Source organism: Monodon monoceros, unplaced genomic scaffold (assembly GCF_005190385.1).
Source record: "Monodon monoceros isolate NGI ecotype Baffin Bay Population unplaced genomic scaffold, NGI_Narwhal_1 Super_Scaffold_22, whole genome shotgun sequence".
NCBI lineage: Eukaryota > Metazoa > Chordata > Mammalia > Artiodactyla > Monodontidae > Monodon > Monodon monoceros.
The window spans coordinates 27,877,079-27,904,602 of NW_021703779.1; the positions used below are offsets into that span (position 1 = coordinate 27,877,079).

At 39.4% G+C, this 27,524-nt stretch overlaps 1 protein-coding gene across 1 annotated transcript in view; it reads right to left on the bottom strand.

Annotated features, from left to right (window-relative positions):
- Positions 1-27,524, bottom strand: part of DMD (dystrophin) — a 2,107,962-nt gene that overhangs the window by 362,599 nt on the left and 1,717,839 nt on the right. Inside the window, exons 56-57 of the mRNA XM_029240038.1 lie at positions 23,960-24,132; positions 13,953-14,109 (exon numbers count right to left, since the gene is read on the bottom strand). Of these exons, the coding sequence (XP_029095871.1) occupies positions 13,953-14,109; positions 23,960-24,132 (330 nt within the window). The remainder of the gene's footprint in view (positions 1-13,952; positions 14,110-23,959; positions 24,133-27,524) is intronic.

Here is a 27,524-nt window from a genome sequence, read left to right on the forward strand (position 1 = left end):
CCACTTGTTTGCCCCTCGAGTTGTTGCCAAGGGCTTAGCTCCACCACAGCCGCACAGCTCATTTCTTAAATATGAGTCACTGAGGGTTAAGATGAATCTAAAGAAAAGACAAAGGAAGTTCTGTCGTTACAAAGACATAAGCACCATTATTTTCACATCGTTGCCAGAAATTAAGAAAAGAAAGTAGATGGAAGAGAGGGTTAAGTGACCGTATCTTCAGAATTTAAGATTTAGACTAAACACACACATAAAACAACTGTAAAAACCCCAGAAAAAAAGGGAGAAAAAAAACTGTAAATAGGAACGTCATGTGAGACATGGTTATATGAAAGGTCCTCTTCCATTTATTCATGTAATAAATTTTGAGCACCTACTATGTACCAGACTCTGTTGTAGGCAATGGATATCATTGGTCCTTGTAGCATGGAGTTTAAAAGAGGGAGGCTTATGTAGTAAAAATAACAACAAGACAACAACAAAAAAACCCCATGAAGATGTTGCATTAAAATAATGAAAAATAGATTTTTCAATATCTGATCAACTTACCATACACTGAATGTTATAACATTTCACCGCGTTTTAAAAGTAAGGAAAATGGAGCCATTTTTAAGCAATGACAACATTCAACGTCAAGAGCCTTAACTCTTTGATAAGTGTCTTGTTTCTCAAAAAAAGTCTATTTGAATGACACTGGGGAAAATACATACTCATATACAATACTGATTTTTGTCTCATAGATTATAATTAATATTTTAAATCAGACAGGTTGGTTCATTCATGTGCTGATGTGAAAAAGCTATCAGATATAAAGCCCTTCTCCCATACACATACAGAGTGCATCTTTACGCTAATTCGATGTCAATATTCAAATGTTAAGATATTTACTTCTTGAATCTTTGGAACAGATGAAGTTATTTTCTTTAAAACCCATCTTTTCCCCCATACCTTCTTTTTTCCCTTTTTAAGATAGCCAGGCCCAAGGCTCTGAAATAGTGATGTGGAAGAATTAGAAGGAACTACTAAAGACGCAGAGTACCTCGGTGAAAAGAAAATAATATCCTATCTCACAAATGAGAAAAAGTTAGGCATACTATACTGATAATTTTCCTTCAGCTTCTTAAGGTTCACGAAAGTAACTGATTTGAATCGTGCACTACGGAATTACAGCAGCAGCAAATCCCAAGGTCAATCCATTTTATCGTGAAGGTTACGCTGTCTGATGGACAGTATTTATACATCACAAATACTAACCAACTGGGTGACTTCACTGCTTGCTGATTCATTCATTCATTCACAAATATTTATTTTGAATCTATTATGTATAAGGTAGTACAGATGTAGGGACCTAATCTTTGTCCTTAAGGAGTCAACAGTTTGGCTGAGTAGGTATGTTCGTATAAAAGCATATTTTTATTCAATTAATGTCTTACCAATGCAAAGTAAAGTACAGATAAGTCAGGATGTACCTAAGGCCATCAGTTCGTTAGTCACTTAGAATCCAAACCCTGAAATTCTTAAGCCAGGCTGAAACTGAGTAAGAGCAAAGAACTTATAGTTTCCTGAATTACAAAAAATGTGGAAGACACATAAGTGGAAAATCCTAACGACCATGAAGCAAATGAGAAACTTAAAAAACCTGAAAGTAACAGAGAAGAACCAAGTCACTGTTCATTCATTTTAAGCCAGGCTGAAAGTGAGTAAGAACAAAAAAATAAAAGTTCTCTGAATTACAAAAAATTTGGAAGCCACAAAGGTGGAAAATCCTAATGGCTATGAAGCAAATCAGAAATAAAAAACCTGAAAGTGATAAAGAACCAAGTCATTGATTATTCTTTTTTCTTTTTTTTGCTGTCTGTCCTACTTGTGGAAAAAAAAATTAGGGTGACTATTACCACAAATACCTAATAATACATAAATAGTAGCTCAGAACCATGTATAGAGGGGATGAAGGGTGAGATACTGACTTGCTTGAGATACCTCAGAGAAGAGAGCGGCGGGAAGAGAAGTCTGGGCACAGGTACAGACATTACAGAGAGACAAGCTATGTTGCTTTCACCTAGAGACAGTGGTCCTATTAACTAAGGATGTAAGTTAAAGCCCTTACCTTTCAAAACAGATCTCTTTCAACCATGTACAGTGTATAGTTGCCCCGGAGCTGAATTTTACCTATATTCCCACTGAAGTGGCAAGTCTATATCTGTGTCATTTGGACCAGAAATCTGAAGGAATGACTATACGTTATCTCCACATTTATTAGCAGAACTTTACAGAACCATCCTGAGAGGCAGACTGAAGTGGTGAAAAGAGCACTGTCCTGAGTAGCAGGACACCAAAAGTTCGAGTCTGGGCCGGGCCAAAACCTGGTTGCATGATCTAGGACAAGTCATAAAATCTCTCTGAGCCGTCCCATCCTCGTTTGTAAAATGCAGAGGTTCGCTAAGTACCTCACCTAAGTTCTAACATCCAGTTCTAAAATTCCATAATCAACACGTTTAGATCATTAATTGGCCACAGGCCTGTTACATGGTGGCAGTTTGAGATAGTCTTTCATTACTAATACTAAGAATTATAGCCATAGCTTGGCATATAGTAGATAATCAATAAATACTGTTGAATAAATAACAGAACACCCAGGTAGAAAACCAGAGTGTGTTATAGGGAGGCCAGCTGGATTTAGATGCAGTCGGTGCTCGAGGGTGAAAGCCTGGTTTCGTGAATTAAGAGAGAGAAAAAAATGAATGCTGTCAACTGGGGGAAACGGAGAGATGTTTTTCTGGGTCTACTCTTATGTTCCAGAGCCAAAGCCGAGAGTAATCTTTGAGTCACTAGGTGGATTCTCCTCAAGAGGAGGCCCTATTAACCCTGCCTTCGTAATCCTAGTGATTTCTCCTCTAGAGATGTTCACGTCCATACTTTCGGAAGCTCCATTATTTGAACTGCTGGTTGGGCTTTTCCTCTAGCCTGCATTAGCTAGGAGATGAGAGAACAGACAGACTCTAAATTGGAAAACTGGGACTGACACATACGCACTACTATATATACAATAGATGACTAATAAGAATCTACTGTGCAGTACAGGGCACAGGGAACTCTACTCAATACTCTGTAATGACCTATATGGAAAAAGAATCTAAAAAGGGGTAGATACACCTATATGTATAACTGATTCACTTTGCTGTACAGCAGAAACTAACACAACACTGTAAATCAATTATACCCCCAATAACAATTTTTTAAAAACGAAAGAAAAAAAATAAAGTGATCCAACGGCGGTTAAAGCGATCTCAACAAATGGTCACTGAGTGCGCACAGGACAAGGACAGTAACACAGTCATCTCCACAAATTGATCGGTATTTTAGTTTTGTCATCCTATATCATCATTCTAGTTTCCATATTATTTCTACCTTATCTGTATGCCTCCTATATTGTTTTTACTTCTGATAAGAACGTTGCTGAAATCATTCTCTCGCCATAATGACCTTCCTCATTTTAAGAGCCACCGTATTTATTGAGTCTCAAGCACGTCAGAAATATTTTAATGACTAACTGCTGATTGAGGGACAAACATTGCTCAATTAATTTGAAACCAAGATCACGGAAAAAGGCAAGATCCAAATGTGGTTAACTGGAGTACCAGAAATTTTGCCTCTAAGAATCTAAGACAAGTTCATAGGGATTTTAGGAAGAAGGACATTTGCCAGAAGTGGCAACAAAAAAACCCAGAAAGACAAAGGGTTCACTTAATATTCATTCGACATAGTTGGTATTAGAGAAGCTATGAAAATGGGACACATGGGCTATAAAGAAAAGGTCATAATCATCTTTATTTTTTTTATTGTGCCAAGAACGCGTAACATGAGATCTACCCACTTAACAAAGTTTTAAGTGCATGATACAATACTGTTACCTACAGGCACTGGGTCGCACAGTAGACCTCACGAACTTACTCATTTTGCATAACTGAAAGTTTATACTTGTTGAACAACTCCACATTTCCCCCTCTTCCCAGGCCCTCGCAACCACCTCTCTACTCTCTGCTTCTGTGAGTTTGACTACATCATCATCTTTAGACAAGATGAAAAAAGTTTATCTTATTTTCACTCTACTTCTGAAGAAAAGTGACGATGAGGGATTATGGTATCAGACACATCTAGCCATTGTTTCAGGTACATCTAAGCACTGTTTCAGACAGTCAACAACATGAACAACAATATTAATTTATAAGTGAGATTAAATCAATTTGAAGCAAGTTTGAAAAAGTCAATGGACATATTTCAAGCCTGAAATTATTTTTAAAAATATCTAATTTTACTGAGTGAAAAAACATTTTGGAGTATCTAAGGGGGGAAATATGTTTAACAAGCTCCTGTTGAGATTTATCTTTTGGAAGTCTTTTAAACAAAAAGTTGTGTTCTCTGAGATCAAGGGCATGGGCTAGCACAGAGTCCAGCCTGCTTGCAGATCTGTGATACTGTGGAGGAATAGTTAGTGCCCACGCAGCATCGTGCACAGCTGTTTGACTCTTAATCCTAAGGTTGAGCTGCTTCCAACAACCACTGGGGAAGTCACTTCCTACAGACAATAATGTTGTTAAACTCTGAGCTCACCCTGAAAAATCACTGGTGAAAATTCAATCTGCTCCTAGGGTCATTTAGAGAATTAGGTATTAGGTCGTTGAGCCTAAACCCTAAATTTTGGAAATTCTTTCTGAAGCAATAGTGTAGATAAATGGATTATCAGGAAATCCTGTGAAAAATTAATTAATATCCATTCTCAAGAGGCTCGGCCAAAATTTGAGATTGTCAAGTGTAAGTGGTGAATAATTTCTGAATCATGCCATTTGTTTCTGTCTATCAGCATAATCCAGAAGTGGAACTCCTGTTTCTCTCCACATACACACCACCCTCATCCATGATCATTTTGAAGTCTTTCCTGTTTCCATAAATGGCATCATCATTTCCCCATTTGTTCAAACCACAGACTTCAGAGTCATCCCTGAATCTCTGCTTTCTCTCATATTCATACCCCATCTATCTTAAGTTCTATCAGCTCTACCTTCAAACTTTATCTTGGGTCATATAATTTTTCATCATATCTATCATTTCCATTCCAGTCCAAGCCATCATTACCTCCTTCCTAAATGACTTCAACACCCTCCTAACTTTCTCCCTGCTTTCAGTTTTGCTCCTCCTATCATCATTTCTTCACACAGCAGCCAGAGTCCATTTCTGAACACATCAATCAGATCACATCATTCCTGTCTGTGGTTCTCCAGTGATGTCTCAATACACATAGAATAAAATCCACCTCCAAACTATGGCAGAAAAGACCACATTATCTGGTCTTTGCCTCTCTCAACAACCTACCACTAAGCCCATCCCGCTATTCCTTGGGCACCCCAAACCTGTTCTTACATCTTGGCCTTTGCATTTGCTGCTCCTTCTGCCTAGAATATGCTTCACTCAAGGTCTTTGCTTGGCTCACTCACGCACACAGCCCTTTGCTCAACTATAATCTCTTTAGGTAGGCCACTACCTCTCAGTCTTTCTCTATCCTTATTTTGTTCATTGTCTCTTCACAGAACTGACCTGACGTGATTTTACTTTATTGTTTTTAGTTCTTTTTTTTTTTTTTTTATGGCCATGCGGCACGGCTTGTGGGATCTTAGTTCCCCAGCCAGGGATCGAACCCGGGGCCGCAGCAGTGAGAGCACAGAGTCCTAACCACTGGACCGCCAGGGAATTCCCCTGACGTGATTTTATATATTAATGTATCGGCTTACTGTGTGTTTCCCTCATTAAAATTTGAAGGTCTGTGGGGGCAGAGTCTCGTTTCCTTCACTGCTGTACCTTCAGCCCCTGGCATAGAGTAGGCACTCAACAAATAATTACTGAAAGACTCAATGAATTCTAGAAGTCCAAGTTACGGTACAATTTTTCCTAAAATAATTTTTTTGGGGAAATGGAAGAACACATAAAAAGATCAGGGGTTCATCTGTAATTAAACAAATGTGTGTCAAAGTGCTTTGTAAAGGCAAAGTAGTACGCAAATATTATTTTAAGAGTATTTGTCAAGATATCAAAAATATTTTCACACGGTTATAAAGAGGACTGTGGTAGAGAAGTCAATTTGTAAACTATTCATAGTTTATCTTATTATAGTCATTAAACAAAAGTAGCAAATCCTAGATGACTCTGTTCTCAAGTTTTGATGATATAGCTAGTTTTCAGAAGACTTCCTCAAATGGCTAGAAATGTAGTTCTAAAAATAATTTAAAATCTTTTCTATTCAGCATTTCTAAATATGACTGCATAAAATTCCAAACTGATATGAAAGTAGCTTACTCCATTAGTGATGAAGAATCGATCACAAAGATGTCGATTTCCTCCAACCTAGTCACGCAGGCATCTTAGAGGTAGATAACGAACAGTGAACTTTGCAAGGGAACCAAACTTGTTTAGAAACTCCAAGAGGCTAGGCCAATGAATGTTGGAATGAATCCCTGTATCACAACTTTTTTTGTTGTTGTTTTTCAGAGGTGATAGGGAACAATGCATTTATTTGGTAACACAGAGCTGACTTGAATCTTAACGTTCACAAATGGCACCTAAAGACATTTTCTATTTCTGTGGAAATAGAAGGATTCCCTTGATGAGGGAACTCATCAAGCTAACACACATACTAAAATGTACCCAAAGGAAGCAGGCCAGCATTGATAACAGAATTAGCTTAAATAAACGTATAATCTACAACGTGATTTCAGGATAATTTTATTGAATTTCTGAACCTCTCCCTCACTTTGTGGTGACTTCTGAGGAGACTGAACATGCATAATATATGACCTGACAAATGAATAAGTAAACTACTTTATTCAAGCCCTTTCGTTTGTCAACAGCATCCACACAATAATGGCTTTCTGTCTACTGTTTTAATAATGTATGTACTGAATACTTCCGTCTAAATCTTAACCAGAAAATCTCAGGAAGCTTTGAAGGTGTCCTTAATGGTCTCTAGGGAAGGAATTACAGAGAGTTTTAAATTGAAAGATGAAAACCGAATGACAAAGACTTTCATTAGTAAAAATGCAAACAAAAAGTCATTACCTACAGTGTTCTTATAATCAAGACCTAATTTCCATTTAAATTTGGGGTGGGATGAAGAGAATTAAATAAACTCATGGTTTATTGCAGTTCTCCTTAGAAATTCCCCACTATGATTTGCTCCTTTAAAACTCTCTCTAGGTTAATCACAGGAGTAGACAAGTAATAAATATCACTTTAGTGACTGCTCAAGTAAAACAAAGGAAGTCAGTTTTAAAAATATATCTGGACCAGGATAATACACACTTCATTGAAAACGAGTCAGTCTAGTGAGGCAAGTCATGAGGAACCGTAAAAGCCAGGATAATGTATTCAAAAGATATAAAAATTGGTCAGTTTATATTTGCTAAGGCACATTTGAGCTTTAATTATTTAGAATACTTCACCACATATGGAACATTATTTTATTAATTAGTCCTCAGAGCCATTCCAGTTGCAGTTGTTATGGCGCCCAGCTGGTTTGGGGAACACACATCCACTCCCATGGGTGTAAAACACTGCTTTGGGGAGTGAGACTGCCGTCCCCAACTACCTGTGTGGACTGTCTTATAACTTTACCTACAGCAGAGTAATTGAGATTGACTGTATATTTTTGCTTTAAGAGTACGAGACATATGATATTTTGCTATAAAACTTTATCACTAATCTGCAATGATACACTAAGAAAATATAAACGACCTGTTTTACAAGCATTCTGATGTATAGAAAAAAGTGAAAAATATTTACTTAGTATTTACACTTCTGACATTTTAATGGGATTTGTATTCCCATAAAAAGCAACAACATTAATAATTTACAATAGATAGTAGGCAGGTGATTTTAAAAAAGTGACACACCAAATACATGAGGAGCAAGGGTACAATAAAAAGTGAGCCATCTTGATACCAAACATTTTATATAAACAGTCTTTGGAGCAAGAAACCCATAAAGAGCGAGACAGTTTATAATCCTGGAAACATGGTAAAGGAAAACAAAAGTCTACAAATACAAACTCTGTGCAAGACTAGATCTTGACAGAGTTTTGCAATGACTGTGCTTCCTTTACCTCTTCCTAATTGGATTCAGAAGATCTGATAGAAAGACCCAATTTCAAGGATTCTCCTCTGTTCTTTTTGTCCACAGGTAATGAGAGCATCACTAACTAGACAGCAACTCCACTACAACTATAAAGGGGCTACTGCATAAATGTGACAAAACTGAGTAAACAGGGTGCAAGATTGTTCTCTCATCAACACTGAGGAGTGATGATGTTCTCTGAGGGAGTGTTGTGTGACAAGGCTTTTTCTTAAGGATACAAAGAGAATTTCGTGAAAACACTGCACCAGACCACAAGTAAAAACAGTGGGCATCAAAGTAGCTTTACACACTATGAAAAGATGCTTACTTAGGAGTAAAGAGAAAACAATATGCAAGTGAGGAAGGAACATCACTCTTTATTCTTTCTTTCCCTGCCCTGGATCACAGTAGGCTAGAGAGGAAGGAACAAAAGATTAGTTCATTGGTTGTTTTCCTCCCTTCCTGCCTCCTTATCTTCTTTCCTTAATTCCTATGTTCCTTTATCTATTCATTGTCTATCATGTACTAGACACTTTATAAGGTGCTAGGTATAAAAATGACAACCCTCTTCCCAAAAGCAAGCTTCTTGGAGCCCAAGGTTTAGTGAAGGTGGTTGACGTTAATCAAAAAGTCACACATATTCATGACGACAAAGAACATTACATTATAGAAAGAAAAGTACAGTGTTATGAAGGCACAGAAAAGGAGATGTGGTCAAATGTGGGCATTAGAGAAAAGCTTGCTTGATGCCCGAGCCAAGATGTAAAGGATTATTAGACATGAGCCAGGAAATTATGAGGGGGGAGGTTTGGGTAGAAAGGGTTTCAGACAGAGGATCAACATGTTCAAAGCCCCACCAGAGAGGAACACAGAGAACTGGAAACAAGTAAAAGAAGGCAGTACAGCTAGCATCAAGAGAGCAAGAGGAAGGGCAGTGAGAAAAGAAAAAATTGGGGCCAGACCACCCAGATGGGACTTTGGGGTCCTTGCTGAGGATTTCTGGTCGTTTCCCAAGGGCACTGAAAAGCCACTGAAGAGTGTTAAGATAAGGAATGACATAATGCAATTTACATTTTTACACAGATTACTCTGATTGAAATGCTGATTGCGCTGTAGGGTGTTAAGAGTAGATACAGAAAAGTGAGGAGAAAAGGTCTCTTGTAACAGTGGCAATGACTACAGTAGACAGAGTCAAGAAAGGGAAATTGACCCAGTGATGTGTTAGCGTTGGAAGGCTGGAGGTTGGTCATCCTGAAAAGGTACTACGTCAGTCTGCGCTGGTGTTGTTCGGATAGGAGAAACTCTTTAGTTAGATCCTCCAATCATTAGGGTTTTGTAGATTACAGCAACAAAAAGATAAAGAAGCAAAGGATTTTAGGGTCTTGAAAAAGTTATTAAAATGCTTGATGACTGAACCTAAGCTGGACTTGGAGGAAGATAAAGATAGACGATCAGTGGAACTAATGTATAGAACAAAGAGTTACCAATGGGCTGGAGATCCTGATATGTCAAAGAAAGGGAGTAAGTGGGTATCTGAATAAGTACACTAGCCAAATGGGGATTAATTCTCTTCAGTATGGTGCATGTTACCCATAACTCTAGCATCACATCTCTCCAAAGCATATTACCGGTCATGAGATTCATGAGTAAGAGGACCGAGAATGGTACGTGCTAACATTTTAACGCCGTTAGCAGGCAACCAAAGCCAATAATCAGGGAGAGTGAGGCTGTATTTCTAACAAAATGGTGACAAGAAAGGACTGTAGAAAAACGACGTAGACCAAATTCCTCATCTTATACCTGAAGAACAAAGTAGCAATCACCATCTAACTTATAGATGAACAGGGCTAGAATCTCAGCCTCCTGAATCTTAGTGCACTTGTCCAACGACTCATCTTCTTTGACTTCTGCAACTAGAATAAAATTACACCTTTGGTAGAAATTCTGTCTCATTTCACCATATCATATAATGCATTCTATTTAAAATACCCATCCTTCTCAGTGAATGCTCTTCCACATATACACTGGAGTGTTTTCACTATTTATTCAAAGTTAGAAGACTTTAAAAATTATAGCTATTATATCACACCCTACCACAAAAGCTACCTTAATATTCTGAATTATACGAAGGGGAATGGCTAAAGGAGAAACTGGCAGCTTCCTTGGCAATTTTTTATAGACTCTGGGGTCTTCCCTCATGTTCTCTTCCCTTTTTGTCGTCTCCTATATCCTCTTCTCTGCAATAATATAAACCCTTGACCTTTCTTCAAGATGCCAGCTTTTGCTATGTCTCCATAGATATCTTTCCTTTAAGTGCTGAACATATAAAAGCGGCACCATTTTGGGCTTCCCTGGCGGCGCAGTGGTTGAGAGTCCGCCTGCCGATGCAGGGGACATGGGCTGCTGCCCCTGTCCGGGAGGATCCCACATGCCGCGGAGCGGCTGGGCCCGTGAGTCATGGCCGCTGAGCCTGCGCGTCCCGAGCCTGTGCTCCGCAGAGGGAGAGGCCACAACAGTGAGAGGCCCGCGAACCGCAAACAAAACAAAACAAAACAAAACAAAACAAAACAAAACAACAACAAAAAAACACCTATCAGTATCCACCGTATGGCAGACACTTTGCTAGGTACTAGGGTCTTGGAGGTCAGCAAGACGAAATCTCTGCCTTCCTCACTCTGAGTCTAGAAGAGGAGACAAAAATATAATGAAAAACAAACAAAGGAAAGAAACAATTAGACAGCCTCTTCAATAAGAGGAGCTGGGAAAACTGGACAGCTACATGTAAAAGAATGAAATTAGAACACTCCCTAACACCACACACAAAAATAAACTCAAAATGGATTATAGACCTAAATGTAAGGCCAGACACTATGAAACCCTTAGAGGAAACCATAGGCAGAACACTCTATGACATACATCACAGCCAGATCCTTTTTGACCCACCTCCTAGAGAAAGGGAAATAAAAACAAAAATAAACAAATGGGTCCTAACGAAACTTAAAAGCTTTTGCACAGCAAAGGAAACCATAAACAAGATGAAAAGACAACCTTCAGAATGGGAGAAAATATTTGCAAATGAAGCAACTGACAAAGGATTAATCTCCAAAATTTACAAGCAGCTCATACAGCTCAATATCAAAAAAACAAACAACCCAATCCAAAAATGGGCAGAAGACCTAAACAGACATTTCTCCAAAGAAGATATACAGACTGCCAACAAACACATGAAAGGATGCTCAACATCATTAATCATTAGAGAAACGCAAATCAAAACTACAATGAGATATCATCTCACACCGGTCAGAATGGCCATCATCAAAAAATCTACAAACAATAAATGCTGGAGAGGGTATGGAGAAAAGGGAACCCTCCTGCAGTGTTGGTGGGAATGTAAATTGATACAGCCACTATGGAGAACAGCAGGGAGGTTCCGTAAAAAACTAAAAACACAACTACTATACGACCCAGCAATCCCACTCCTGGGCATATGCCCTGAGAAAACCGTAATTCAAAAAGAGTCACGTACCACAATGTTCATTGCAGCTCTATTTACAATAGCCAGGACATGGAAGCAACCTAAGTGTCCATCAACAGGTGAATGGATAAAGAAGATGTGGCACATACATACAATGGGATATTACTCAGCCATAAAAAGAAATGAAATTGAGTTATTTGTAGTGAGGTGGATGGACCTAGAGTCTGTCATACAGAGTGAAGTAAGTCAGAAAGAGAAAAACAAACACCGTATGCTAACACATATATATGGAATCTAAAAAGAAAAAAGTCATGAAGAACCTAGGGGCAAGACGGGAATAAAGACGCAGACCTACTACAGAATGGACTTGAGGATACGGGGAGGGGGAAGGGTAAGCTGTGACAAAGTGAGAGAGTGGCAGGGACATATATACACTACCAAACGTAAAATAGGTAGCTAGTGGGAAGCAACCGCATAGCACAGGGAGATCAGCTCGGTGCTTTGTGACCGCCTGGAGGGGTGGGATAGGGAGGGTGGGAGGGAGGGAGACACAAGAGGGAAGAGATATGGGAACATATGTATATGTATAACTGATTCACTTCGTTATAAAGCAGAAAGTAACACACCACTGTAAAGCAATTATACTCCAATAAAGATGTTAAAAAAAAAAAAGAAACAATTGATCGCTGTTGGAGAATGCTAATGAGCAAGTTGTTATTCTGAAGACTGGTAAAGTAGAAACATTCACCGCACCTGTCCTAGACGAACTATATGCTGGGTACCCAAACTGTGGATGAGTATATATTTTCTTTTCATAGAAGTACTCCAGCTAATAAATGAATAAGAAATGATAGAAATAGGCAATCATCACATTGCAACCCCTAGGCATTGATCATTAATAGCTGGCAAAAATCACACACACACAAGACAAAACAAGACACTGTGTACCTCCTGGTGATGGAAAAATACATTACTATCTATGAAGCAGCCTGACCAAAAAAAGGCAAACCCGAACACAATCAAACCTGTAGAACTACCCTGTTCAACAGAATAGCCACTAGCCATATCTGAGCCCTGGAAATGTGGCTAGCCTGAATTGAGTTGTGTTGTAACCATTGTAAATGTAAATTTTTATGTCAATTACATGTTAAAATGACAATAATTATTGTTCTATAGTTATGTTAGGTGCAACCATTAGAGGAAACTGGGTGAAATGTGTCGGGAGACTCTCTGTACTATTTTTGTAACTTACTGTGAATCTGTAACTACTTCAAACTAAAAAGTGAAAAAAAAAGCGGGGGGGGGGGCTATTTAAAAGACAAATTAGCCAAGCACAATGTCTGGACCTTATTTCAGTTCCTATTTAAACCAGAAAACCAAAACCCCAAAAACCTGTTAAAACATTTAAGACATGTATACGAGAAATGGAAATTTGAATACTGCCTTGGTATTTGTCATGATGAAATTATTGACATTTAAAAAGTATTATAGGGCTTCCCTGGTGGCGCAGTGGTTAAGAATCCACCTGCCAATTCAGGGGAAACGGGTTCGAGCCCTGGTCTGGGAAGATCCCACATGCTGCGGAGCGACTAAGCCCGTGCGCCACAGCTACTGAGCCTGTGCTTTAGAGCCCACGAGCTGCAACTACTGAAGCCTGAGCGCCTAGAGCCCATGCTCCACAACAAGAGAAGCCACTGCAATGAGAAGCCCGCGCACCGTAACGAAGAGTACAGTAGTCCCCGCTTGCCGCAACTAGAGAAAGCCCGCGCACAGCAACGAAGACCCAACGCAGCCAGAAATAAAATAAATAAAATTTTAAAAATGTATTATAGTGACAACGTGTTTACCTTTAAAGATCAAATTCTTATCTTTTAGAGACACTTTATCAAATATTCATGAATTAAATGATCCGTGCCTGAGATTTGCTTTTAGATAATGGAGGACAAAGTAGAGGTATAGAAGAAGTAAGACTGGCCATGAATTGATAACTTGATCTTGATGGGTACCCAGGTGTTTATTATAGAATCATGTCACTCTAGCATACGTTTAATATTTTCCAAAATAACATTTTTAAATATCGCCGAAAGACATGGACAAATCTTAAATGATATTATTAAATGCAGATGCTTTTGACATTTAAAATATAATGGCTTGGATTATTTCTAATTGACCCTTGGACTAGAGGAGTAGAGGCGTAAAAAAAGATTTCTCTTCCACTTGATTTCTTTTCCTTTTTCAACCTAGTTTCAATCGAAACTAATTTTAAAACAGTCACTGAATGCTTACTATGTGCAAATCACTATGCTTAAAAATATCCTACCCTGTGTACATCATTCTGTTTCTGAACTGCTGGGAAGTCGCCTCCAATAGGTGCCTGCCGGCTTAACTCATCATCTTTCAGCTGTAGCCACACCAGAAGTTCCTGAAGAGAAAGGTGCAGACGCTTCCACTGGTCAGAACTGGCTTCCAAATGGGACCTGAAAAATAACAGGAGCAAACTGTCAGAAAATCTAGAAAGATAACTGATGGTTCTAACAATCCCACTAAAGGTACATTGGTTGGTTACTTCCACAGTGTGTAAACGTACTGTGGACTACATAGCAGTCCTCAATAAAAATCCAGCTACCTGCTTTTGAGAGCAACAAAATGTGGGTATGTTGATGGCAACATGGAGGGAAGACAGTGTTTAGTTATATGTCTATTTCCACATGCAGAATTCTGAGACTTCTGGCATGAAATATACACTGGAATGGACTGCTTTCCTGTAGTGTTGCAATCAATGATTCTTAATGTTTCTGGTAGAAGAACCTGGACCCAGTGACTAAAATAAACCACTCAGTTTTCGTGTGACTCATGCTAGTACCGGAATTCTTTCTGCTTTGAGACATGGAAAGGTCTCTCCCCACATTCTGACTTTTCCATTTCTACACCCTAGGCAGCCTCTTCCATTGACTCCTTCCATCTGGCATCTGTTCCTTTCTGCTCCTCTTCCCATATGCTTCTCCTCCTTCTCTACCCTTCTTTATTCGCGTGCACCTGGGATTTGTTTTCACCAAGTTCCAACATTTCCCGCTTTGTTTCCTTTGTGTAAAATGTACTGAGACAACAACTCACGTGGAAAAGTAAAATCAGACATTTGCCTGAAAGCCTCCCCCCAAACGTGAATAATTTAGGCAAGAGGCTGAGTGCTTTACCATCAACTGCATTTAGAACACGTTAATCCATAGAAGGCATTTAAGAATATACAAATGAATGATCTGTGTTATAAAATCCACATTTCACTTGAGGATGAGAAGCTAAATGAAGAAAATAAACCATCATCCAGAAAACAAAGAAACGCGGAACGTTAGCAAAGCTCTATCCTCAGGTAAATCAAGAATTATGCTGCATTACTTACATCTTATCAGCAATTATTAATTAATTCATAAAAATTAATGCTGCCTGTAAGTATAATATAAACTCTAATGCTGCAGAGATTGAAATGTAAAGCAACCAGGTAGAAGAACATTTCCCTTTGCCATTTGATACCTTAGCCTGACATTGCAAATACAATTCTCCCGCTGGCCTTAGTCAAATAGAATCACCAAATAGTACCTGGGTGCTGAAATTAAACTATTTTAAACTTTCTGAAGGATAATTTGATGATACATAAATGTCTTTAAAATGTGCAAATATAATGACCCACAAGCTTAAATTCACGGAACTTATACTAAGAAAGTAACTGGGAAAGCATGCAAAGATACAGGTAGAAAACTGCTACTTACAGCATACTTATGACTGATACAAAGTTGAAACAACTTAAACATTCAGTACTAGGAAACTGGTTACATACACAGTGGTGAACTCATACAATGCATTGTTCAAATCCTGTGAATCCTACGCAATGTTCAATGTGATGACACAGGCAAATGTTCACGGACATGGACAAGATCATCCTGTCAGTCACTAAGGGAGAAAGTAGGTTACAAAAACGTACATAATCTATTTTCCCAAAATGTTTGTGTGTGTGCACATGCTGGACTATGCATGAAAAAATTCTGAAACGACAACCAGTTTATCCCTCAAAGGTGCATTTACAGGTGATTTATTCCTTCATCTTTATACTTTTCCAAATTGTCAGAATTCTCCATTGTGAGCCATATAAACATTACATTCAGAAAAACTGAAGGCATTCCCATCAGGGGAATTAAATTGTTCAAGACTCGAAGGACATTTTTATCTAAGAAATGAACCATGAAGCATCATAAATATCATGAATTAAATATAATAGTGTAGACTGCATATGGTGTAGAGGTCAGCTCTTTTATGTTTCTGTTCTCTCCTCCTATTTCACTTTTCCAGGATAAGCCTAAGCGAGAACTCCCTATGCAAGATTTTAGCTGTTTAATGACATGTAATGACTACTGGTTACGGGGATTCCCTTGGGTATCTGGAATTTGCAGCTTGTTCCCCTTGAAGGTGAAAGAGGCTGTCAAACAGGACATTTTGAAAGGTAGCACACTGTAGATGAGCCACTGATTAAATAAATATTTACTGAGTCCCTCCCAGTCCCAATCAGGCATCGGGGGTAGGGAGGGGGGAAGGTAAAGGAGGATATAAAGATGTCTAATGCCTGGCCTCCATCTGTCCAGTAAGGGAAATAACGCATCCCTGTGGTGGAGAGGTCTACAGGATTGATATGCCAAAGGGCAGGTGGCCTAAGGTGAGGCCTCCAGCTGCTGCTTCATTTACATAAGGCGGTGCTACAACCCCCCCCCCGCCCCCCCCACCCCGCCCAGGTTAAATGGCCCCGACTAAATTATTAGCGGGCAGATGAAACACTTTGTGTCCCCTAGGAGGGAAAAAAAAAAAAAAAAGAGCGCTGAGACCCAGGGAATTCAGTTCTAAAGGATCTAAGAGAAACTCCATAGCGTGAGGTAGGGAAACTGTGAAGAGCTAGGGACACAGGACAGTCAAGAGAGTTAACAGAGGAACAGAAGAAGGACCTGGGATCACGAGTGACAAAAAGCTCTCAAATACCGGGATGAGGGGGGCCTTCCTTATTCATCCCTAAGGCATGGAGTTAAGTCACTTTTCTGAATGTTTGATCACCTTAACTACATATCAAATGACTTTCTTTTCCTTGCTAAAGCCTGAGAGTGAAAGCAAAGATGTGATACGAGGACAAAAACTTACACAAAAAGCTTATAAAAGACAGAGGACACTGGGTAGGGGTTGGAGAGGAGAAACTCAGATAACGGCTCCTGATTTAAAACAACACAAAGATATCCAATCTAAAGCCATGGTTCTCAAACTTTAGTGTGCATAAGAAACATTTGAGCAGCCTGCTTAAAGTACAGACTCCTAGGTTCCATGCCCAGAGTTTCAGTACTTAAAAAAAATTTTTTACTGAAGTATAGTTGATTTACAATATTATATTAGTTTCATGTGTACAGCATAGTGATTTGGTATTTTTGTTGGTATTTTTGCAGATTATACTCCATTATAAATTATTACAAGATAATGGTTATAATTTCCCATGCTATACAATATATCTGTGTTGACTGTCTATTTTATACATAATAGTTTGTAACTGTTAATCCCATACCCTTAATTTGTCCCTCCTCTCTTCCCTCTCCCCTTTGGTAACCACAAGTTTAGAATCTAAAAAATAATACAAATGCAAGTATATGCAGGGCTTCCCTGCTGGCGCAGTGGTTGAGAGTCCGCCTGCCGATGCAGGGGACACGGGTTCGTGCCCCGGTCCGGGAAGATCCCACATGCCGCAGAGCGGCTGGGCCCGTGAGCCATGGCCGCTGAGCCTGCGCGTCCGGAGCCTGTGCTCCGCAACGGGAGAGGCCACAGCGGTGAGAGGCCCGCATACCGCAAAAAAAAAAAAAAAAAAAAAAGGATATGCAAAACAGAAACAGATTCACAGATACAGAATTCCTGTAATTTGAACAAGAATCTTTACAACTCAGCAGGTGAGCTCCAGGACCATTCTCTGAGGAAGAATTTCTTGAAGTATTCCCTATGTGCCCTAAACATTACTTGCCAGTCTCCACAGGGCAAAGGTGCTATTTGTCAGTGACATGATTTTGAAGGAGATCTAGATGTAATGAAATGCTCTGAGCTCAGAGAACATTTTCTCTGGCCATGCTAAGCTTGGGAAGTGTATTCCAGACACGTTTCTAGTGCATTTGTTGGAAGCAACTGCTCTATTTTTATTTTCAAGATTGTATACCAAATATTTCTAAATGATTAACCTATGTTTGTATTTGGGATTTTTCCTGAAAATGTTTCTTTGTATTTGTAATGACTTTTTCCCCCTGGTTTCAAGGAACTTTAGAGATTATTCAACTCCCTTTTTTGCAAATGTGGGAACTGAGATACAAAGGTATAAAGATACCTGCTGAGGCACATAACTTGAGCTGTCATATTTAGATATGGGAAATGGAAACTACAAACCTCCCTTATATGAGGAAATCCTTAACCTTCACGGTTTTCACCAAATGTTTCGGATCCCTAAGCAAAAAGGCTTCCTGCTAATTGGCAAATATACTCTATTTACCACTACCTACTCAACAGAGAATAAAAGAGGAGGTGTGAAGCTACACACTTAGCCTCTATCCATTTTCTATTAATCTTTATTAGTGAAGACAAGAGCTTAGGGGTTACTAGCTTTTAACAACGTAAGTAGCGATCTTTAATAAGCAGATAATTTCTATAATTTGTAAGGTTTAGGTAAAATGCAGAACCTTTAGGCGTGTTGGGATATATAGTCTGGGCTTTAAGAAACTCTTCACTGTCAGGACTCTAAGAATTATAGGGCTGCTAAAGTGAATGTTATTTCTCCAGACACCGATACCTCAAGTACGATTCAGTCGATGCCTAGTTTGAAATCCTTAATAAAACTTTACTCTGAAAGGCATCTATTCTTAAAGCAAAATGTGTTATATTGAAGTCATTTTTCACTTGGACTTCCTTTATAAAACTAACAATATATCCCTCTATATCTTTGGTACCCTTGTGTAAAAAGATAGCATGTAAGCATACAGAAAGAAAAGGTTAAGAAAGCAGAAATAATAAGGAACCGCAGAAATAAAATGGGAGCTATGGGGCTTTAAATAAAGAGAATTAAGCCCAAAGAGAAGTAAACACTTTTTTTCCAGATGGGCCATGAACTCCAACTTTCAAACATAATTAACATCCCAAGAGTAAGAAAAGGAAGTTTGTGGGCTTTCCTGGTGGCACAGTGGTCGAGAGTCCGCCTGCCGATGCGGGGGACACAGGTTCGTGCCCCGGTCCGGGAGGATCCCACATGCCGCGGAGCGGCTGGGCCCGTGAGCCATGGCCGCTGAGCCTGCGCGTCCGGAGCCTGTGCTCCGCAACGGGAGAGGCCACAGCAGTGAGAGGCCCGCGTACCGCAAAAAAGAAAAAAAAAAAAAAAAAAAAAAAAAAAAAAAAAGGAAAGGAAGGTTGGAGATACTCAACATCCAAGTTGCATTTTTCTCTCACTCAAAGGTAAAAAGACTTTGTTTTCTTTTGCTCTTTGTCCTCCATTAGAGCAAGACCTCTAATTATTCTAATACCAAGTACTTTCTAAGAGATTTATCGCTGCTGTGGACTATATAATGTTCATGTCCTCACGTCTCAAATTAATGTTGAAAATTTCATGAAAGGGATTACCTTTATATAATATCTACACGTTTTCCCCCCAAGTATAACAATCTCACAGAATGTAAGTTTTGCTGAAATTATGTGGACATCATATGTGATTCTCATAGTTAATAATATATACAATAATCTGGAAAATATAATCTGGTGCCAGATTAAATTGAAATCTTCACACACGTTTCTTATGCACTTGATCACTTCTCAAATTACTCATATTTTCAAAATTAAAAATGCAAGTTTTGTAGATACAGAATATTTTAGAATGAGAAACACTTTATATGACTAATCACCATCCTGATGTTGCATAATGTCATCAGTGATTCTGTGTGTGTGTGTGTGTGTGTGCGCACGTGTGTATTTGTATGTATACACGTAAGTAGAAAATTTTCGCTCTATTTTTCTCCCACTTAAAGCGGTTAATCTTTTGTTTGATGGCACTCAGCTATCACTGAGTATTTACTTCTCTTTCTTATACCTCTTGGTCAAAATGCAGTGTGATAACGCATGTCGAACAGATGGCATCTACTTTCCTTGAACTAAATTATGAGATACAATTTCAATCAAACTATTCTTTTCTCTCAAAGACATTGTATCAGTATTTACTTTCTCTTATACCGTATCTTCGAACTTAATCAATTCTTTTCAATATAAGAAAACCAAGGTAGAAAAGCTCAATAATTTGCCTAGGTTTATGAAGAGTGATTGTAGAATTAAAAATAATAGAATTGTAGAATTGCCAGGGAACTTGAAGAGCCCACCCAGGTGTCTGGTCAAACGTCCTCATTTCAGTGAGAGAGAAAATTCAAGTCTGAAGCAGTTAAGAGACTGGCTAAAGATCAGATGCTAGGTAGTAACAGAGCCAGAGGAGATGCTAGGTCACCCAACTGTTGGTCCAAGACCCTTCCTACTCCACCTCACTGACTCATTTATAGCTTGGAGTTTTGTATTTATCTAACTTAGCTGAAGGCAGCAAGCACAGCCCTACGAAACAACTCATGAATACTTAAAGGAACTTGCCATCAGGTGTAAATCAGAATAGTACAGGGAAGACCTGGTAAAGGAACGGTCAGAAAGCGAAATCTTGATTATGGAATTTGAGTCAAAATTTGGAGGCTCAGAGGAGAGATGGTGTTCCAAGTGTGAGGACCGGCAAATGGATGTACTCGTACGGGACAGTGAGAAAATTGTTGGACAGCAGGAATGGGGTTAGAAAGCAGAATCTACTTGACTCAGAGAATCCATTTGGGGCAGTAGCTAGATTGCTGCTTGGGGAGGAATGAAGTGGGAAGCAGAGGAAGGACAGAGAGGGAAGGGGTCAGCAGGGGCTTATCAGGCATAGCTGGTAGAGAGTGGAAGGGTCACTAGATCCTAGGGACTAAATATAAGCTTCATGAGAGCAACGGTTTACTTTTGACTGGTTTTTTTTTTTAATTTTTTTTTTTTTTTTTTGATGATGAGAAACAATGCCGTATTTTATTTTCATTTTTTTCTTTTTGCGGTGCGGGCCTCTCACTGTTGTGGCCTCTCCCGTTGCGGAGCACAGGCTCCGGACGCGCAGGCTCAGCGGCCATGGCTCACGGGCCCAGCCGCTCCGCGGCATGTGGGATCCTCCCGGACCGGGGCACGAACCCGTGTCCCCTGCCTCGACAGGCGGACTCTCAACCACTGCGCCACCAGGGAAGCCCGACTTTTGACTGTTTTGTTCACTGTTGTATCCTCCGTGCCTGGAAGAGTGCCTAGTACGTAGTAAACATTCAGTAAATAGTTCTCGAATGAACAAATAAATGAAAGAGTGAAATATGGGCACCAACAAGACTCAAGTTCTTGACCAAAGGAATAATGTGACAGAAAGAGTGTCCCAGGAAGAATATTTTTGTAAATGTGCAATGGATGGTCTCAATATGTAAAGAAAGAGAGCCAAATCTATCAATATGGAATGACATGATGAAGACTTCAATCAATCAATCAATAAGAACCACAATCACAAGAAGAGAAAGACAGGGCAGAAGGAAAATAAATGGAGGGCACAAGACATAATGTGGACTTAGATCTGCAAGCACAACGATACCGCTTATGAGTCAATGGAACACAAAGGGAAACTTCAGGATCATTTTTGTTCAGACTCAATTTTTTCTCATTAAAAAATGGATACCTGTGAAATTAAGCGCTAATGTTTTTATATTTTGAAATATAAAAATGGCTTCAGAATCTCTTATGAAATAATGAACAACTGACATTTTTTAGTATAATATGTCATAGTTTAAGGTAAACACAGGGATGTTTCTCCAGGGTAACTTTGGAAGGTTTTTTTAAATTGTGGTGACTTTTCACTACAAAATAACGGCGACAGAGGAACTGACTAGATTGGCAATGCAAGCTTATGTGTCACTGATGGTTCGGTACGTAACTCTTCCAGGGTTCATCTATCCTATTTCATAACAATCCCCAATTACTACCTCTACTGTGCTTCTCTCAACTGAACCCTGCCATTCAGTACGGATTGACTGATGGCCTCATTTCAACCAAGCGTCAGGAAATAAACCGAATCCCTTTGATGTGAAGAATTACTTCCTCGCTTTCTATGAGTGAGTGTTGATAACACATTCTGTACTATTCGAGAGGCCTACTAAAAAGCCAAAACCGCTGATCTGAGTATTTAAATTCTAGAATTTGAAGTACCTTAGATGAGCTAAGGTAACTGTTTTCTACTTGATTAATGACAGCAGGAATTAAACTGCAGTAGCTGGCTTATGGGAAATCGCTGCGAATGAAGAGCCCATATTTTGGCCGACATGCTGTCTGCCGCTTTCAATCCTCCTTTTATTTCATCAAGTTCACATGAAAGAGAGAAAAGGCACTGAGTGATGTTCAGAACAGTAAGAGCACCTTTCTTTTTCCCTCCCGAAAAGAAGAATAACTTTCTTTTCTTTCCTTTATCTACCGATATCTTTCCCATCTCACAAGTTTCATTCCTTTGTAATGACAGATGTTATGAAAGTGGCCGGTGTCGTTACATATACTCACCTCTCTGAGAGGTGAAGCTGTAGAACGCGAATGGAGCCTCCCTATCTTTGAAAATGCCATCGCCCGTTGTTGCCCACAACTCATCACCGACACATCAATACAAAATTCATGGATCAAAAAGGGAGATAAAAATGAGTGTCTTGGAAGCTAGGGTGCAAATTCGGGGGGAAAAGCCACAGAAATAAAAATAAATCCTTTCCTCCTCCCAGAAATCTGCTCTTCATCCTTTCGCTTATTACGTGTTTATGTGTAAAAGTTAGGTGGCTCTTACCTTCTCCTTCTTCCTTTATACTCTGCGGCATAATACAACTCTTCAAAGCTCAGACTCTGGAGCCAGACTCCCTGTGTTCAGATCTTAGATCTGCCGCTTACTAACTAAGTGACCTCGGGGAAGTTATTTAGCCACTCCGTGTGTTACTTTCTTCAAGTGCGAAGAGAGGATAATAATACAATCTAACTCTTAGAGTTGCTGAGAGCATTAAATGCGTGGACGAATCTAAAGTGCCCATGACATTGCACAGTATGTGATGCACCATGTAAGTGTGAGTTGCTATCATCATTATTCTGTCATATTACGTGCAGATTTCTACAAGAGTGCTTTCAAATGAATAAATTTCATTTCTATTTTTGCCTCATTTATAGAAGTAAAGATACTCTATGTCCAAATTTGGGACAACTTAGAAGAGCTACAAAGAAGAAAAATCATCTCCCTCCTGTAATCTTACGACCTAGAGGTAGTGACAACTCCCAGTGTTGAGTGCATCCCACGAGTCCTCTTCTACCTCCCTCCACTACCACTGCTCCTCTAGGCACAGAAGAAAACACAAGGTACTTTTATAAAGAGACGTGAATGAGGCAAAGCAACTGGTTAGAAAGCAGGAAGCCTGACTTCCACTCCCCGTACCTCCCATGCCACTTAGGTGACCCTGGGCATTTCACTTCCTCTCTCTGCTCTTTGCCCCTCCACTGAACTAGTGCCAAACAGGTACAGCAAGAGCTTCACTCCGCCCTCCTTACAACAGTGCTGAGACACCTTCATTAACTTCCCAAGAGAATGTTGCGATGCACGAAAGGGCAAATTACAAAACAGGTGTGTACAGAACAGCTAAAGGCTTAGTTTACAGGGTATATGGCAACACAGTCTGAGAGGAAGCAAAAGGCAGGCAGTTGTTATAATCTCTCCTTGGCTGTGGGAGCTATGGCGAGGTCTCCTTTACAATGTTAATTATAACGTATCATGGGTATTTAAAGAAGGTCCTCACGTGCCTTTAGAATGATGCCAAAGAAAGAATTCCAGAATCAACAGACGTTGGTTTTATCATTTTTTGAATAACCCTGTGATAAACCAAGAGAGGACACTATGAGATCAGGATAGCTGTGTTCCTCATTTGAATTCACTCTAATGTCTTAATAAGTATGTCTCCCGTGGTTATAACATAGCACCATTCTAATCTCATCTGAACCCTCAAGTATCTCCATACTGAGCAAATAAATGACTCATTTATTCAAAATAAAATAAATCATTCTGAAATTGGGGGATTTACATAAACATATGAGATATTAGCTACTTGTGCTAGGCAAGTGAGGGGCATGTTGCCATTTTAATTCATTTCTGGCCTTTTTTTGTTGTTCCGGATCTTTGCTTACCTAATGTTGAGAGACTTTTTCCTCAGCTCGCTCCACTTGAAGTTCATGTTATCCAAACGTCTTTGTAACAGGACCGCATCATCAGAACCTTCCAGGGATCTCAGGATTTTCTGGCCATTTTCATCCAGGTTGTGATAGATATCTGTGTGAGCTTCGATTTCTCCTTGGAGGTCCTACAGGGCATCAGGAAGAAGAACACACGCAGAATTACCAAACAAAAGAGACCGGCTGTGACTGTGAATTTGGAGAACTGCAAAAAATAGACTATTAGCTCAAAAGGGATTTCAGTTGGTTCAACTAACAAGAAGATACACCTCCAACTCACTTTTCTTGGTGTATCATCTCTTTATGTCGCTATGTAGACTGAAAGTGGGCATCTAATTAGGAATAATAAATTTATTCCTTGAGATTATGAATCGGAACATAATACATTTGTAACGTTATAAATTTCATAACTTATGTCTTCTAGTCCATGGAAAAAATACATTATTGCATGGAAGTGACAGGAAATAAAACTCCGTGATAAAGTGCACCACAGTGCCAATCATTGTATTACACTATGGGTCAAGTCATATTTTCCAAGCACATAGTAATCTGTAGAATTGACTCGGACCACAAAAGCATGGAGAGACTAATAAACAAGGCTGTACCTGGCCCACAGCACCAGCACATTAATGGGATTTGATCATAGGAGAGAATCTTCTTGACAATACACATTAAGTTCACCTTGGTAAAACAGCATCACACAATTATCACAGCACCATACATTTATTAGCAAGACTTCCCGTTTAAAATACCATCACATTTTAAGGCTCAACAGGTGGAAAGTCCATAGCACTTTGATAAGAAGTGATGATTTCAACCTCATTTCTACATACACAGATCAAGAAAATTATCATAGTAGAAGAATCTGACCTTTACATGGTATGTCTTCCTGTGTAACATTTTCAGCTTGAACCGGGGACTACAGCACTGATCCTGTTGCATAGCAATCCCGAGAAAACCCAGCGACTGAAAGAGCCCTGCTTTAAAATGCCAACTTTGCTTACATTCTGTTGACAGAATGAATTTCAGACCACAGGCCTCATCACTCAATAATAATAAACAGCCACTTTGTACTCCTCACTAAACGGTAGCCAGGCCTGTGGGTGTGGGAGGGACCCCGACGAGAGGAGGCCTGGAATATGCAACTGACAGTTTATGTTAAACAGCCAACTTTTCTTATCATTTTTCCATTATAAGCCAGAGACATTATACATTCATTTTCTATATGTGTTTCCCTCCTTGTTCCCAGCAGAACGGTCAAAGCCACTGGAACATTCCTTAGAGAGCTGCCGGGTACCAGCATTCCTTTCTGCCTACACAATGAATGGAGGCTTTGTACATTCTCTGACTTGCTTTTAGAGATTTGTATGCTTCTGTTTAACAAGTTTAAAAATTCATTCTGAAGCTCCGAACAACTGGATTGATCTGTGTAACTAGAAAATTCCCCACCCCCTTCTAAAACGGAATTGAATTACTCTTCTAAAGTAAGGAAGGAAAAGTGGCAGCAATAACATGTTACAGAGTCTGAAGAAGTGGCCCGTGTTTTCAGTCGCAGCCTCTTAGATGCAGGGAGGTGGACGATGAATGTCTCCTGTCACTATTTCTGGCAGCCAAAGTATCACCGATGGACTCGAAAGAGAATTCTGTCTCATTGCCTCCCACTGGAAGACAGGAGGGGAATATGGATAAACCCCATCTGGAGTTGAAAGAATAGAAATACTGAAACATACCGAGGAGCATCTATCTTTATCCCATCAAAAACAGGCTTGTTTTGGAAGGAAATAGCCTGATTCTGAAACTAGCTGATGTGATAGAAAACCAGTATTGGGCTTCTTGCTGAATGGAGCTTGATCAAATATATATCCAATTTATCTTTGTGTACCTACATGGAAAAACATACCCTGCTGAATTTGCTACTTCTTCAGTGAAAGAGAAAATTGAGGTTAATATATCTAAAGAATTCAGGAATAAAAACCAAACAGATGCAAGTTATCAAGATAATGCCCCCACTTCTCTCTTTTACTTTACTTTTCTTCTTGTTGTATGTGGCTTGCTACCTAAAACTTGGCCTCAGAGTTCACACTTAAGGAATTAAGACCAAACCTTTTGTTGTCAACAAATTAAGATATTTTGACTAATACAATCAGCTTTCTACACTAGCATGCATATAAATTATAGTACATTTGAATTTTTATGTCCTGCGTTTATAGCAGAGACCCAGGTTCAATCAATAGTTCCTTAAGATTATGTGTATCGTGAAGTCATCAATACTTTGCTGAATAAATGAGAGGTCTTCCCAAGCATAAATAGGATGTTGATTCATGAAATTTGCTAATTTTCATCTTTGCCACTTACATTGCCCTGAATTTAAACATCCTTGTTGTATCATCGAGAAAAAAAATGAATATAAACCAGTGCTTGCTGAGGACTGGTTATTTGTCTAGCCTTAGCACTGTGGGAAATCTAAGAGGAAGGCAAGGGACAGTTATGCCTTTACTTTTTCTAAAATCTAGTATGCACTTTTTGTTTAAGTCATTCATATTAACAACTACACGTTGACAATTTCCTGCCAAACCTCATACGTACTCGGATTAAAATTTCTCCCCTTGGAAATTCAGAAGTAGCTGAAGTGAAGTCTTAGCATTGGCAGGAAGGTAGCTCTTAACTCAGTATTACTTCTCTAGTTTATGATGGTAGTGTAGAGCAACAAAGGACACATGCAAAGTAAAGGGCTTTACAGTTTACAAAGCACTTACACGTGTATCGCTTTACTTATTCCTACCCCTTACCCAGCGAAATACATAATATTTTCTCTGTTTTACAGATGAGAGCACCGAGGCTCAGAGATGTTTAACTGACTTGCCAAAAGTGTTAAATGTGGGCAATGGATCCAGTTCTTTTGACTCTAGAAGAACTTAGGCTGTCTCCACACACCATTTGCTGCCGTAAGCACTGGCTATAATAGACAGTAGTCACCGAAGCTGAGCAAGGCTACTGCTAACAAGGGGAAACAACTACTGAGGTTAAAGCACACGGAAAGACGGCATTACTGATTTTCATTAAACTTTACCCACGTGGATTGATTTGTTCAAAATGAAAAATGGAGTCCTGACTACCCTTTTCACTTTTCATTTTGCAATTGGACATGTGGGACCACCTGTGAGAAAAACTTATTTGCACTGGAAAAAGTCTGCTACAAAATATCCCCGCTGCCAGAACAGAAATTCTCCGGGCAGTAATTCACTCCTCTGTCTAAAAGAGTCATGTGAACATTACAGGAAGTCATGGCCTGACATATCAGCATAAACGTAGTTTGGCCATGCTCCTTTGGGCTGGCGGGCTGGCGGGGATTCCGTCAAGATACAGGACTCAGGTAGGTTGCTCTAAAAGGGAGGTGAGTATCGGTGAGGGCCGTAAGGCTTTCTTTAGGAAGTTGGCCTGCTGTAGTGGAGATTTTTTAGTACAAGTAGGCAGCATGAGTTCTAGGTGGGGAGGGAGACATTGACAGGGCACTTAGGAA